Raw genomic sequence first — 15,883 nt, 5'->3', positions numbered from 1 at the left:
CGGAAAAAATTATTACTTTTCAATCTTAGTTTTTTCGAAGGTTGCCGCGATCTCCAGCTTCCTGAAAGTTTCACCAATTTATCGCCTGTCGATCTCTTCTCTTCTCTTCTGTTTCTTTTTTTTTTTTTATTATTATTATTATTATTTTCTGATACGATCCTCCGATTTAACAATCCTTGAACAACAAGCTATACACTGTCGAAACTTAAGCTACATTTCTTTATTCTTGTGAAATTTCTAGTTCCAGATGTTCCAGACGTCCCACTATCGAGGAATGTTAGAGAGGCAAATCCAGATCCCAGCCACTTCGGTTACGGTGGACTCGGTGGATTCGGTGGACTCGGTGGATTCGGTGGATTCGGTGGACACGGTAGATTCGGTGGATACGGTGGATACGGTGGATACGGTGGACACGGTGGATACGGTGGATACGGAGGCTATCCCTATGGAGGCGGTAGTTCTTCGTCTGCTCACGCCGGTTCCATCAGCTCCCCATTCGGAAGCGCATCTTTCGCGAGCGCGAAGGCCGGGTAAATATTCATTATTCGTCAATTACTGATTTCCAATAAAAATTCATTTATTCGAGATTAGATCGAATTATTTTTCAAACATTACATTTATATGAGAATTTTATACATTGTCTTTTCTCATTGCAGAGGCTACGGATATGGGCGATAAGGAATTCGTTCGCTCAAAAATAAATACTGGATAACGACCTAGCCTATGATGCTCAATTTTGTACGATATCTGAACGTTTGACTTAGTATTTTGTAAAATAAACTTTTGTACATTAGACTGGATTAGATTGTTCTTTTTTTTTTTAGATATAAACCCATATTCAATTTACACCTACTTTATGTGTACTACTTATGTCACCTACTTATGTCAGAGATTTTTCTGACGTGTTTCAAAATAATATCATCTTTCATCGTCGAAGCTGGTGGATATAAAGTGTCTCGTAAAGATTGTAAAATGACGATACAATCAGACGAGAAAGAGTAAGGAGAAAATGTGGAATAAAATATTTTCCTGTGACGCTTCGTTTCCGAGAAAATCGAGTTTGCAAATTTGACGAATATATTTAAACTCGGATGATTCCAGGCTGAGCAAGAGTAAATAAACAAGCTGCACTACGTGTGAAAATAAGTCAAAAGCGTAGAATAACATTTTTTCCACAGGATGCTTTGTTTTCTAGGAAAACGTCGTATTGAAACCAGTTTTTAATCAAACATATTCAAACTTTACTTGCTTAAGAACCTCAAATTTCATTTTCCACTTTTTACTTATCTTCGCAGGTATAATAGCCTTTTGCCGATTGTTTACTTACCAATCTAGTGGCTACTTAATCAAGTTTAAATATACTTGATAAATCTTTAAACTCGATTTTCTCAGAAACGAAGAGTCATATGAAGATATTTTTTTCCATATTTTCGACTTGTTCTTCCACGTTGAATCATCCTGTGTCCGATCGTACCATCGCTTAAGGACCAGCCTGTAAAATAAAATTATCTAAATTTATCTAAGGGATATCCTTTTGGAAAGATGATATCAGAGTTAAGATTATTTTACTATATCTGAATTAAAACTGACTGAACGTCAGAGAATGTTCTAACGGTGCGAACATTTAACATTCGTAACAACTCAGAATGATTCGTCGTGAAATAGCTGCGTCTGATTTTATCGCGATGTTAGGAAGGGATGTTTGGAAAACATGGCATAGCAGAGTGCGTTTAGCCACGCATTTCGCCACTATAAAATCGATCGCTCAACCAGCCAGCAGCAATCATCGACGTAGCTCGATTGATGATCGACTTTTCTCCAAGGATCCGAATAGAAAGTTACATAAAGAATGAAGCTCCTAACAGTTTTGTTAGTGTTATTCTTCTTGAAAGTGAGTAGAAGTCGTATCTTTCTCGTTAGTATCGATTCAACGTTGATAAATCTGTTTCTAGGTACAGTACGGATCCTTCGCTAAATTAGGATCGACAGGTAAGAGAAAATTATCTTCATGACAAAACGAAGATTAAAGTTGTCATTTATCCACGTCTTCGAGAATCTGTAGGCGCTAATATCGTTCGTTTTTCTCCCCATTTTTTTCTTTTCTTGTTTCATTGCAAAGAAAATCAAACGCAAGAAGGTGAACAGCGAAGCGTCCGAGTTCAGCGGGTCTCTGACCGCGAGTTCCCCGGAAATGACTTGCGTCGGACAGAAAACTCCATAGAAGAAATCGTGAATCTACGTGCGGCTCTATTAGGAAGCGGCGATTATTTCGAGAAACTTCGCAGAGACTTTCCTAATTTAGACAATCTAATACAACAGGAAGCGAGTATCAGTCATAAACCACACAATCGTATTTTAACGTGCAAAGTGCTTCTAATTTTTTCCGAAGAAATTACAGGGGCACGATCTGCCAGTGAAAATAAGAAAAAGATGTATTAATAATAATGATACATTGATAATAATGCAGCGATTAATTTAATATTTCAGGCTCGATTAATGGAGGAATTCATAATGGTCGTGAGAGACTTGGTCGAGGAGGGCATCATCACATTGAAAAATCTTGACCTGGCGATCAACGAAATGATGAATACCAGCGCGATACCAACGTCCATAAAACCGATGTCGAAGACCGATAATGGTTTGGCGAATATTCTAAATTCGCTGGAACAGCTAGACTTTTACCAACGTGACGATCAGGGAAACGAGAATCGGGAGAACTCGAGTAATTTTTAGAAAGAAAGTCTACGATAGTCGTAAGAAATAATCCTACGTTACAATTTCCTAATTTCTATACTTTTCTTCGAGGAATTCCAAACCGCATCGAATCGGTGAACAAGTTGGAATTAAAAAAGGCGAAGACCGCCGGACAATTGGACAACGTAATGGTGAAATTGCATAAACACTTGGCTTTCGTTCAAAGTGTGTTTGCCAGAATTTGCAGGTAAAGAAAGAAGAATCTAGTGGTAACTTTTTCAAACTGGTATTTCACAGCACATCAAAAATTATTAGCGACGCTATAGGAGAACGATTTGCGAATGATTGTATTAGACTAATTTATCGAGTAATTCGGTGTTTTTGATAAATGATATTGCGTATCTTGCCTTTGAAATTATCTTTCAAGTGACATTTTAATTTGTATTTTCCGCCAAGTGTATTGTATTTCGGACAATTTAAAATCAAAAAACTCATTGTTACTGGTAATTGTTCGTGGAATTTTAAACATAAAACGGTTTTTCAGGAAACATCACTCTGAAACGCTGTTGACTCAGTCGAGCTCAAGCGATCCTGAAAAGTTCGCGTCGATGAATCAGCCCAAGAAAGTGTCGATACTTTAGAGTTTAGGCGATTACAAAGCAAAGTTTATGAAACTAGTACGAGTGGCGAATTAATATCTTCCTTTGTACAATTTCTTCTCGATAAATAATTGTACGTTTCCTGAATAAAAATTTTTTCCATAAAAATATCGTAAAGAATTCAGCTTCTTATCGACAAACGTGTTTTAATAACGTCAAAAACGTTGACGAATGACTGAAACGTTACGTGAGACCGCTTTCGTCCAGAAAGTTTGATCGATTTCTGTAACTGGTAGCAACAAGAAAGAAACCATCGCGAGCCGAACATTTTCTTCTCATCGTAGGGTAAGTTTATTGCTATTGCAATTGTTACAAAGTTGCAAAAACGATGCTGCCTGAATGAAATTACACACGAGAGAACGCTTAGCTTTATCTTCAATCCTGAATCCTGAAAGCTTCGAGCGAAAGATGTAGCGCAAATAAATATGTCGCGACTACGTTTCAAACGCAAAGTAAGTCCTTGAGTCGTATTGATGCTTTTCAGTAAAAGAACAAGTAATTGCATTGTACTGATACATTGTTATTTCAAAGCGAAAAGAGATTTTGAAGATATCTAGGAAGGATGAGCAGCTTAAAACAATATTTAAAGAGTTACAAGTTATTCCTTTCATATTTCTTTCTTCTTCTTTCTGTTTTACCAATGCAATGGCTGAAACTACTTGCATGACTCATGAATCGCGTGTATGCAAACTTGCAGAAGCTAAACCGAGAATTGGAAGTCGATGGTGTTTCTAGCCGTGACGCGATTTAATCTGCTGTGAAATTGCACCACTGGTATCTGAATTCAAATTAGTTAATTCGATTCATTCCGATGTAACCATTGAATTACACTGCTAGCTAGATAAACCGCGAACAATGAGCTTTCCTTAAGTGATAAATCGTTGGAAACTAAAGCAACGAATTCACCAACACCTACAGCAGCGAAACTACAGTTGTACAATAGAGAGAAAGAGAGAGAGAGAGAGAGAGAGTTGCATTCGTTCAGGCGCAGAGTATCGATATTTAAAACGATGTAAATTTCAAGTTTAGATCTAATTTCAGTTAGCTAGCGAAAGTTAATTGGAGCAATATCCGGAATGTTATTACGTATTCTTTGTGAAATTGGTTCTCGCTTGTAGTGCCAGGCACGACATAACAAAGCACGCTAGAAATACCTCGGAATAGAAATCATATTTTTATTTGCCCAACGATCTCGTAAGTGCTACGATACCTTCATATTTTTTAACGAGGTTTTGATACGAGCCAATCTGATCTTGCACGAAATACTTGAAAAGTACTTTGCTTATGCAAATTAATGTATACGTCTATAATACATACGTGTATAACTTGGTTTCTACTTCTGGAAAGTCTTTTACTTTCCGTAAAGCGAAACGTTATCAAATCATTTTTGCAAATTTTCATGCAAAAGAAATCACGAATACGTGTCAAATCATGAAAACGACAAGAGAATCGCAAAGGAATCGTGTCAAAGGAAATATCAATTTTCCAAATTGTTCGACATACACGTTTAACGAACAGATTTTGTTCTTAAATTCGTTCAATTCCAAAGACGTGTGTCACAATCGAATTGCGTGAAGACACGACAACTACGTTTTATCGAAGGACTCGAAGGAAGAAACAGGGGGAAGATTCGGTTTCTAATGGAAAACGATGAATCATTGCGTGTTATTGATCAATCGATCCGTAACCATAGCTTCAATTGTCTTGGCGCGATCAATTTGCATTCGAGTTATATCTGCTATAATTAGAACCAAGGAAATACGTTTCCTAACGAAGTTTCCTAAACGATTAATTAATCAACTATCAAGTTTATCGAAATTCAGACGTTGAAATGTGAAACTACCTCGGAACCTGATCCGAAGGAACAAGATTTTCTCTACTGGAAAATCCGATCGGTGGATTGAAACAAGGCAAAGTCACCAGCAAAAATTTCACATTTCAACTCGTAAACGCTACTGAACGATATTAATTCGATTGATAAATGACTTACCAGTAGAAATCTTCTGAAAAAGTTCCACCAAGGATGAATCTCTCGATGATATCCGACAACATTCTAAAACTTCATTAAAAATGACCGAAACACTGACCAATCGATGTACTGGCTGTTGCTCGCGGATTTCAGACGGATGTCCAGGGAGCGCAGCCTCACGTCGAGCGCGAAAGCTCGAATGGATCACGGGAGCGGCGTCGGCGTCGGCGTCGGCGTCAACGTCAGCGTCGGCGCCGATAATAGAGGCGCCGTCAACCTTTGTGCAGGCGCAACGTTGATGAAAAGTGTCTCGATCTTCTTGATGAGCGGCCGTAAAGCCTCCGTCAACAGCAACAGGCAGACTTCCGGCAGCCCGAAGCACGAGCCTCGAAGAAAACATCGCAGAAGGATGCCAATCGCGGGAATTACGAGAAGCTCGGCGTACACGGCCAAATTGATCGAATCGCTAAAAAGGAAAAGCAGGTTCTGCTGGCAAGTAAAAATACGCCTAACCGTCGATTGTTTTATCGTTAACACCGGAAAGAGCAATTTAAAAAAGAAACGGAAACTCCGGTGCATTTAGCGTTGAGAAGGTCATTTTCGAAAGGTATCGAGATCTAATCGACGAATTTGCAATAAATTATTCTACGATTTTTCTTGTAAATCTCGAGCAAGTTATCACGCGTGGAAATGTAATAAAAAATAAAAAAATAAAAAAAATGAAAAGATTATGGGTTCTAAAAGTTGTTTAGGTATGACAGGTACATTAATTTTATAATAACTACCTATTTGTAATAACGTAATTCCTATTGCAGGTCGGAATTGGATAATTTGTGCAAGCTGTACAAAAAATTGACTACTTCTGGACAGCAACAGGTTGGACAATCTGTTATTATCGGGAGGAGGACTCAGTCAAATCAAACTATAGAGGTAGTGACACTCGTAGTGTTTTAAATTATAGGAATTTTAACTCGCGTGCATGAATAGTGGCACGAATGAACATGCGATGGCCACGGCGCGCATTGTGTGATATTTCGATCCCCAAATTGTTGAGAAACATTCGAATATAAGTAACGAGTTCTAATTTAAGAAAAGATATTAAACAAATTTTTCTGCATCGCTTACTTTGCTCCTTCCGTTTATTGTGAAGAGACACGGGAATATTTTTCAGGGTATCGACAGGGTGATTTTCCGCGAGTTGCTGCACAACACGTTCAAAGTAATCACCGAAGACGTGCTGGTGGAACGTATGTTCTGTTGCTGGGATCGAGAAAACGAAGGAATCATCAGGCTAGAACCATGGATCATGGGACTGGATCTGTATCTTCGTGGTAGTCTACGGGAGAAAATTGAATTTTGTTTCAAAGTCTATGATTTGAACAACGATGGCTTCATTACGAAAGATGAGATATTCCAATTATTCAAGTATCGATCTTTTTTGTGTGACACACAGTCGTACTCACTCACGTATTAACCATAAACGTTTATCCAATGCTCTAGGAATTGTTTAATCAAGCAGCCAGGAGAAGAGGATCCGGATGAGGCGGTGAAAGATCTGTCTGAACTGGCGTTAAAGAAGCTGGACGTGGATCGAGACGGGAAAATCTCTTTTCAGGATTACAAGGTTGCTGTGACGGAGGAACCTTTGCTGTTGGAAGCTTTTGGGCAATGTCTGCCCACGGATGAGAACTGTGCTGCTATTCTAGCTTCGTTACGATCATAAGATAATGCGTTGATCAGGAAGAACGTTTTGGCTTTGGATACGCGTTACTCGTAGCTTTACTGAAAAAAATAATAGAACCACGTTAATTATAGCGTAGAGTAAAATACACCGAAAGAATTCGTAATCATGGCACCTGCCGTTTATTAAAAACAAATTCGATAGTAATCGTAATTATAAACAATAATAATATTAATAATATAATATAATAATATAATATAATAATATAATATAATAATATAATATAATAATAATAGCATAATTACAAAATACGCTCGATCTGGTTTTCTTATAGCGTGTTTGCTGAATCAGTCTTAACCCTCGGATTACCAAGCATCGAAATCACTCTTCGATTTTTTCCCACTTTTACATGTCTTGATTTTCTTTTCTTTTTTTTTTTCTCTCTCTCTTTTGCGATTCTTACCGATCTCACCGTTTGGAAAATATCGACTGAACGTGCTCGATCATCGATCGATAACCCGAAGGCTAATTTAAACTATGAAACATTCTAGAGGTATGTTACAGTGATGTAAGGGGTTTCTTCTTTATTTTGTAATCGAAAAAATTGACTTCTCTGCACGCGCAACAAAATATCGGCTCTCGTCGTCGCGGTACTTCCGGTTTCAGGGACCCGTGCCGCGACCTCAAGGTTCCATCTTTCTTTATTCTCACGGATATACTCGTGTATCTTTGTGTATATATACTTTTTTCTTCATTTATTTTATATATATACTCTGTTATATATATATTCTGTAATAATTAATATACACGCACGCGCTCGCGCGTTCACAGGTTGCATCGTGAATCGATTGCGGCTTCTTTGTACGATATAATCACTGGAACAGGGGTTGAACGATTCAATTGTACCGAAGGCAATCGGATTTTTAACGAATAATTATATAATTATACTTTACACAGAGAGAGAGAGAGAGAGAGAGGGAGAGAGAGAGAGAGAGAGAAAGAGAGAGAAGGATAAGGGAGGGTAATTTTTATTCGCAAGCTCGAAAACAGAAAGTAGAGAAATTCCTTGAATTTAGCTTTACAGGCATTTGTACATTGATCCTTTGTGCTCTAGAGTTTGTATATTTCCACCATAGAATTTCTATTCCACGAGGGAATGGAGAGTTTATATAAATTTATTCGAAAAATCCGATTTCTGCCTAAAATGTAATATATTTTGAACATATGAATCTTACGTATTATAGTCGTGAATCCCGATTTCCGATGTACCCTGTGAACACCGGTGTTCATAAACGCGCTCCACGGAAACGAGCGGGACTTTTATGCGCGAATAAAAAATAAACGATCCACGTTCGTTTCGTTAGAGTGCTGAGATCTGCTGAGGGTGAGTCGAACGACATTCGTCCACTGTGACGTGAAACTAGCAGTCAGATAAAATACTATTTCGTCTTTTACGTACATATATATAACATATATATATATATATATATATATATATATGAATATGTATATATATATATAGTCAATATATTTATATATTATACGTATATTAATTCATCAAAGTGGGAATGACGATTATTTTTCTACTTGTTCTTTCTTCATCGTCACTATGGTTCTGCATTATAATCCTTGTTTAAACGTTTCCTATTGTGTAACTCTTTTTTTTTTTTCAACACTGATGTTTCGCAAATATGCTCATTTTTATACGTTTTTTCCCATTTTTTTTTCCTTTTTATTTTGCCTGTTTTCCTACATTATTCTTCACTACTGGTAGCATTTACTATTATTTATTAAAGCGTTTAAAAACTCCGAGATTCTACGACGAAGAGAATGTGTATGTATGTGTGTGTGTATGTGTATGTGTGTGTGTGTGTTGCAGCACTCTTGAAACGGTATGTATGTTAGCCCTTTGAAAGTTATATGTCTCGTGGTGGCATCCAGCCGTCAAAATAGTATCTTACCCACTTCTAGAAACTAGACAACGAAGGTTCGAGGAGGATAGACGCGTTTTATTCCGGTTTCTTTCTTTCCTTTCCATTTTTTTTTTCTTTCTTTTTAGGCACTTAAACGTCGGGAGTAGTGTGGGAACCTTAAGGTGGAGGTCCATCGAACGCCTGCTATTTGCTATTTACAGTCTTGATTGAGACGCGTGTTACATCTTCCAGGAGGAATTGTGTTGCCGACGAATGGCACGTCGCGTATCGTACGTATGAGAAATTTTGCCATTCATTGAAAATCGACTGAAGAAAAACTTGGAAATTTTGACAGTGAAATAGTACGTATTCGTGTCAATCGTTATAATTTGTAAATATCAAAAATTATGTAATGAGGAATTTTCTAAAATCTGTCATAGTTAGGTTCGGGGTTCAATGGTACAATACAATTAAATTTCTATTCGTATGCTTCCGTGACATATTGTTAGCGAATTGTTTCGCGAACGATACCAGGAGTGCCATTCGTCTCGATGGAAAAGTAACTGCCTGTACGATATCTAGCTAAAAAAATAAGCACGGAAAAAAACAAAAAAATAAAACAGACATACCGATAACTCAACGACATTTACAAATAATGTAAAATTTGTTCTGCGTATGCCCGACGATTGAGGCCGGACACATGTAGAATTATTCGTGTCACATTTGCACGCAGACACATCACATTTACACAGACACACACGTACGCACGCACGCACCTACGCATACGATATCGTGCACTATATCAAAATACACTTACGTCACCTACAGAGTAATCGATTCTTTATATATATATATTATATACATATAATAATATATGATATATATATATATATTATATATATATTATGTATAAAAATCAAAGCGCATATTACAACGGTGATCCGCGACCGCGCGATAATTATCAATTAATAGTAATTATTTTATAAACAAGAATCAGTATCCGACGATAATAAACCATAGTAATAGTAAGAATAATATTAATAAAACAAAAAATTTATAGTAATCATTAGTACAATATATGTATACATAAAAATGGCATTATATTTTTTTTTTTTATTCTTCTTCTTCTTCTTCTTCGTTTATCATATTCCCTGCTCTTCGTTATCTTTATTCATCGATTTAGTCGATCCTTACGCTTGATACACACGCATATATGTTAGGTAAATAGTTAGATCGTTGGATGCAACTTTAGCATTTTGCAACGTGCCTATCTTTCTCTCGCTCTTAATTGTTCGTAAAAGATTAGTAAAACGCGTAAGAAGAATACGTTCGTCATAAACGACCGAGGAGATCTCAATTTCCCTCTTCGTCTGCTCTCAAATTTTGCTAAAAGTATAGAGATCAGCCTTCATAGTGAGATTCGAAAATTCGTCACAAGGACAATACTTTGGAAAAGTAATTTAAAACGATTGAATCGCGATTTTCAATGAGAGCGTGTAATTTTAAAATTTCAAAATGATTCAAATCACGACAGATATTTTATTTATACATATAAAATTGAAGTATTTTAGATAAAATAAAAGGAAGTTTCCTTGCAGACTGATAAAGTTGCTCCAACCGAAGGATTCATTAAACATCCAGTATATATTCCGTCGAGACGTGCGAGTACACGCGAGCACGTCGCAAATTAAAGACTAGCAATTATGGTTCTCTTACAGAACTACGCCGTAATTAGATAAAATCGTGATGTCCGCTTACGCAGCTGATTATCCTACAAGTATATTAATGATAAATTCTTTTTTTTACTAAAATATAATTATTATAGTATTCTGTGTTCCGCCAGTGATCGTTCCTTTTTTCCTGTCTATTTTTTTAAATAATATCTAATCGACGAAACTGTGGGAATTCACACGACGATGACGCTACATCAAAAGACGTGGCTAGTGAATATTAAATGCTGACAGAATGTAAGTGATTGATATATATATAAAAAAAAAACGAACCTTATCATTTAGATTGTCGATACTGTAGACAGTTGAGAATATGCATAAAAAAAGTACTTCTTCGAATTACGCGAAAGCTACGTATCAAATGCAAAGACAAAATTGTTGTTCTTTTCCTTAGAGGAACAAAATGTAGACCCTGGACTGTTTCCATGGGCCGAAATATTTCGTGCGTGAGTTTCGTAAATGGGACAGTTCGTCGTATGGTAAAAAATAATGCTAGTATGTCGTCTGGCAGTAAAATCTGGCAGTAATTTAATTGGCTGATGAGCTTTCGCGCGAAACAAGTCTTTTTCATTGACTGGCAGTATCAGTAAGAGGGCAGTGTATCGAAGTTAACGCGTCGTCATTGCATTGATTCTCACAGTGACGTAACTAGCAACGTATTATAACGATGGACAAGTGATTCGAAACACGGGGCATGCGACTAAATTAAATCTTACTACGTTTAAAATCTTCGTCAAAGTTAAAGATTTTCGGATAAAATTTACATTCGCACGAATCCAATATCCAAGTACTCGCTTCGTGGGTAAAATTCATAATGGATTGGTAAAGAATCGTTTGCCCATCTTGCAGATGTACCGACTGGCGCAACACACGGAATAAAGACTGAGACTCTGTCGCTCCACGCCATGATTATTTTGGCAATTATTGTACTTTCCTATATGTACAGCTCTATCGTACATGTAATATACAGTGATGTATATCGAGCACTGAAAGGCAAACGCACAAGTACACACCATTCATCGAGTTCTACCTCTTCATCTTATTTTGCCCTTCGAGAAGGAAATTAAACTAAAATAACTAAATAACGCTTCACCCTAATCTGTTCGTGGTCAAAAAATTTCGTTCATTCCTACTATTTTGTTATCGAGCCGAAGAACGCGTATTAAAACAGAATGCAAGAACCTAGAGAGCGTCTCGTCGAGATAGAGCTCTGGTTCGCGACTTTCTTGGAAAATAGAGACATGTGTCGTCGTTATGTTTTCCTTTCCAAATTCATCCGCAAGAAAAATATCTCTGTGACGGACACATGGGACGACGGACTGTCTCTTGGAAACCTCTAACCGTTCCGCCGATGGAAAAAGGATTGTAAAAGCGGTTAAAAATAAGTCGAACCGTAGAGAAGAGCGCGTAGAATTTGTACACACGGCTTCGAATCGTTCAAAATAGTTCTGTTCGTCGTTCTTCGATAACGGAGTCCGTGTTGCACCGTTTAAAATCTTGTTCGATTAATACACCATCCGACAATGAGTCGACTCTGCATCGATAGAGGAAAAGCTTATAGAAATTTGTTTGATAGTCGCGACGATGGAGCTGTCGGTTTTAACTCCTTGCTTGGCAATGTTGCTCCAGGCAACGTGCATGAATTTTGCGCATAAAACTGCATGCAAACACTCTAACATCTACTTAACGTCTACGTGTAATCGTGTTTCGTGGGATAAATCTTGGAACTCCTAAAATGCTTTCGTAATTCTAAGAGAATCGAAAATTCTTCTGCCAATACAAGGGTTAAAACGCGTTCTTCATCCCCCGGACTAACTCCAAAGTGAAACGATTATTTTGTGATTAGCGTTTTGCTTTTGTCTTGTTTTTCCCTTAAAATTATTAACTCTTTCTTGACGTTATCGTTCACGCGATGAACTTTGCACCACAGTAAACATTAGCATTCCTAACTTTCGCTGGCGAAAATATTGTCATCTCTATCCTTGCATTTGGTTGTATCCGACGTTAGTGTTTCGATTAGCCTTAGAACCAAACGATCAATCAGTACATACCATAGATCATTGTGTTACCGATCTTGAATAGGATTGCATCAACGCGATACATGGTAATCAATTCATCACATGACGCACTTAACGTCAAGAAAGAAGAGAGCAAAGTAACACCTTCGAACCGTTTTCCTCTTTCTCTTCGTTCCTCCACTTGAGTGAACGAACGTAAAATAGAGAGGATGTTGCGGTGAATAGAACCGAATGGTAATATTCGAAACCCGAGAAATGAATCGCTTCAAAGGTTGGAATTGGCTCTAAGTTATTACGTGCTGTTCTATATACGATTCGTGATCGATTAAAATATAGATTATGTGTCGCTTCGAATACAAAAATACAATTCTCGATGGAGATCAACGGGCGCACGGAAGGCCGTATCCGCCCCTGTGCAATCCTTTCTCAATTGCATCGTCAACGATTTACTGATACAACTGTACACGCACGCACATGCACACACGATACGTACAATGCATAGGTATATGTAACACGTTCAACCCTCCCGGTGAGTGGGTGGTTTGTTCTATGCAGAATACGACCAATTATTTTCAACACCGAAAGGGTTAAGGCATACGTTCTGCTGTAGTCCAGAAGAAATCCCAGGATGCTTCTGTCTCCAGGAAAAAATCAAGTTAATTTTACAGTACACTCTTTCTATGTAACTGTTGTCTTTTTTTATAAGAGGTACGATAATACAAAAAAAAATTTGTTCAATAGTCGTCCTCTCTCCATCTTAAAATATTTCTTCTGGACTGAAAGCAGATCGTTTGCTACTCTGAAGATTTGTTCAGAGTTGTTGTAACGTTATATGTGTATATAGATATATATATATAATATACCTATATCTTTTTTATTTGGAGTTTCGAAGAAACAATTGGCTGTCGTTGCCATAATTCGCATACAATTAGTGGTTTTGCAAAGAAATTTTCTACTCAAGTATGAAAAATAGTACTTGATACATAGAGGATATAGATGTTCCAAACATAGAGTACAAAATCCAAGGAAAAACCAGAAATAGATTTAATTGGATTGGATTAATTCTCCGATTGCGTAGGTCAACGAAACAACATAGAACAATCCAAAATTAAAATTCTTCAAAAATATAATTCCTCGCTCTCGTCATCTTTAACGAGATTAGTCGAAATTATCTGACTTTTCCTTTGAATAATGGAACTAGTTCTTTTTCCCTTTCGTATTATCCAACTCTGACGGATTTTAGCTGTCAGCCAAACGTTCCTTGAAGCAAACGTAAAATGATGTAATATATTAGCAATGCCCCTGAATCGAATAATTCGCAAACTTCATAGCGGTTAATGCGTACCTTAAACGCGCGTTTTTAATTTTACCCTTTCTTGCTTTTACCCTCCGAAACAATCCTTGTTTTTCTTCCTTGTTTCGCTGCCTTATACGGCAGCTATCTAATACACTGATCGTCCATCTAACCCTTTGATTATGAAATCCCACCAGCAATTACTCCAATAATAATTTACCAATTTAAGGAATATGTCTTAGTTGGATTCGATTAGAAATTAATTCGAATTTATTGTTGGAACATTGGAACCGAGATATCATGGTCGATCTTTCGAAGTCTACAGAGAGACTACTAGGGGAAATATTACACATACAAAAGGTTGATATACGATCAGGTTGACCATTCAAAAGGACTCAGAAACAATGAACGCTCAAAGCACTAGAAGCACAGGCGGCAGATGCGCATACATTGACGAGTGTCTCACGAGTGTGTAAAATGTATCATATTAAAATACAGCTCTCGATTATCCGCCTTTTTCCCCCCTTAACTTCATTTTTCTTCCGTATTTCTTTTCTCTTGCATTCTATTTTATTTTTGTTTTTTCTTTTTTTTCTTTTGTTTGTATCGTCGCTCTTCTCCCTGTGTGTCGTATCTGCTAATGCTTTAATATTAATAATTAACGTTACTTTTTGTTCTCTTTATCGCCCAGATTTTCATCGTCAAATCATCTAAAAAATATGTCCTATGTATTCTTCTTATTTTCCCCATTCGCTCCCAGATTCTCTCCCCTTTTTTCCATTCTTAATGTATCCTTATGATCTTTCAAAAACAACGAGATATACCGTGTATTTCGTTCCAGACAAATATTACCGACACACATACACACATCGTAAATCGCTTGTACGTACAGTTTGCCTACGCCTAGTTGTATCTGCAGAGTGAAACACGGACGGTAGTGCCTAAGAGAAGCTCGCCCAAGATCCGAGAACCTCGCGTGCCGTATTGATTCCGTTATCCGTATTGGTCATCGTTTCGCGTTTTCCTTCATCCCACTTTTTCTTCTCCAAACACGAAAATTCTCGTATACTACCAGACGTTTCTACTCCATATCTCCCTTCCTCTCTCACTCCTCCGGATGTATCTCGTATCGCTTTATCTCTAATTCAAATCGTTGCTCTTTGATACCAACCAGGAAGATCTTTTCTTCATGGGGCGTCTTCGCGTCTCCAAGAACCACATTCTCAAGAAAAATCAAGTCGTTGATCATCGATCCCCATTTTCTTGTCCCCTTTTCTTCTTACACGTTTCTTTCTTCGTCCCTCGATGCACTTGTTCGAAACCTCGGCACAGCCTCTTCGGAAACTACGGGCATTTCCGTGGCCGAGCACCGCCTCCTTCAACAGTTCATTCGTCGTCCTATCCCATCTTGATTCTGGACTCCCTTCGAGTTTCGAAAGGCGATCGACGCGAACACCACTGTCATCGTTCCCTCTTGAATCCTTGCTCCTTCACGTCGTTAAAGAGGCAACCGGGTTCTAGCCGTAGGTTTCCAAAAACGAAACCCATCGAAAAAAAAAAAAAAAAAAAAAGAAAACGGCCGGCGAATGTGACACACGAAGATCGATACAGATCGCCCCGGTCTTAAACCTCCGGCGTGCTACTGGCACCGAGTTCTCGTCAGTTAGGAACGGCTCGTCACGCTTTGTCCCGGTTTACGACGCTAGATTCAGGCCTGTGCTTGATGAGATACCATCGAAGTCGGCCGGGACTCTTTCACAAATAGTCGTTGTCCACCGCTTGCGCGTCCTGCGACTTCAGGGTGGCCATTTCTTCAACAGTGCCCTCCTCCACGTCCTGCTCCTCCACGAAGCTAATGCTCCCTGCCTTGTACCACACCACTATGTCCACCACGAACGCAAGAATCAGGATTCCGCCTGTGGTAC

At 38.0% G+C, this 15,883-nt stretch overlaps 4 protein-coding genes and 1 long non-coding RNA gene across 9 annotated transcripts in view; 3 read left to right on the top strand and 2 right to left on the bottom strand.

Annotated features, from left to right (window-relative positions):
* The window catches only part of LOC126865613 (keratin-associated protein 19-2-like), a 1,466-nt gene extending 666 nt beyond the window's left edge, over window positions 1-800 (top strand). The window contains exons 2-3 of the mRNA XM_050618356.1: window positions 242-530; window positions 657-800. Of these exons, the coding sequence (XP_050474313.1) occupies window positions 242-530; window positions 657-678 (311 nt within the window). The 3' untranslated portion in view covers window positions 679-800. The remainder of the gene's footprint in view (window positions 1-241; window positions 531-656) is intronic.
* Window positions 1-5,485, bottom strand: part of LOC126865617 (uncharacterized) — a 21,579-nt gene extending 16,094 nt beyond the window's left edge. Inside the window, exons 1-2 of one of the 2 annotated variants that reach the window (XR_007689606.1) lie at window positions 5,344-5,475; window positions 806-1,492 (exon numbers count right to left, since the gene is read on the bottom strand). This is a non-coding gene — a long non-coding RNA (uncharacterized LOC126865617). Of the gene's footprint in view, window positions 1-805; window positions 1,493-5,343 lie in introns of those variants that run through there. The other variant, XR_007689605.1, reaches the window with a different exon arrangement.
* Window positions 1,509-3,461, top strand: LOC126865612 (uncharacterized). The gene is made up of 4 exons (XM_050618355.1): window positions 1,509-1,989; window positions 2,120-2,722; window positions 2,806-2,941; window positions 3,239-3,461. Exons 2-4 carry the CDS (start codon window positions 2,497-2,499, stop codon window positions 3,333-3,335), a joined length of 459 nt encoding a protein of 152 aa, XP_050474312.1. The 5' UTR covers window positions 1,509-1,989; window positions 2,120-2,496; the 3' UTR covers window positions 3,336-3,461.
* Window positions 5,349-8,765, top strand: LOC126865600 (calaxin-like). Its single transcript, XM_050618336.1, has 4 exons — window positions 5,349-5,814; window positions 6,138-6,252; window positions 6,494-6,747; window positions 6,823-8,765. Exons 1-4 carry the CDS (start codon window positions 5,447-5,449, stop codon window positions 7,043-7,045), a joined length of 960 nt encoding a protein of 319 aa, XP_050474293.1. The 5' UTR covers window positions 5,349-5,446; the 3' UTR covers window positions 7,046-8,765.
* The window catches only part of LOC126865592 (solute carrier organic anion transporter family member 74D), an 86,961-nt gene continuing 78,499 nt past the window's right edge, over window positions 7,422-15,883 (bottom strand). For all 4 annotated transcript variants that reach the window (XM_050618316.1, XM_050618317.1, XM_050618320.1 and 1 more), the window contains one exon: window positions 7,422-15,883. In XM_050618316.1, coding sequence (XP_050474273.1) covers window positions 15,714-15,883 — 170 coding nt within the window. In that variant the 3' untranslated portion in view covers window positions 7,422-15,713.

This window comes from Bombus huntii, chromosome 5, assembly GCF_024542735.1.
Source record: "Bombus huntii isolate Logan2020A chromosome 5, iyBomHunt1.1, whole genome shotgun sequence".
In the NCBI taxonomy this organism is placed as follows: domain Eukaryota; kingdom Metazoa; phylum Arthropoda; class Insecta; order Hymenoptera; family Apidae; genus Bombus; species Bombus huntii.
Note: the sequence above shows the minus strand (reverse complement) of the source record. Positions and strands in the feature narration are given on the sequence as shown.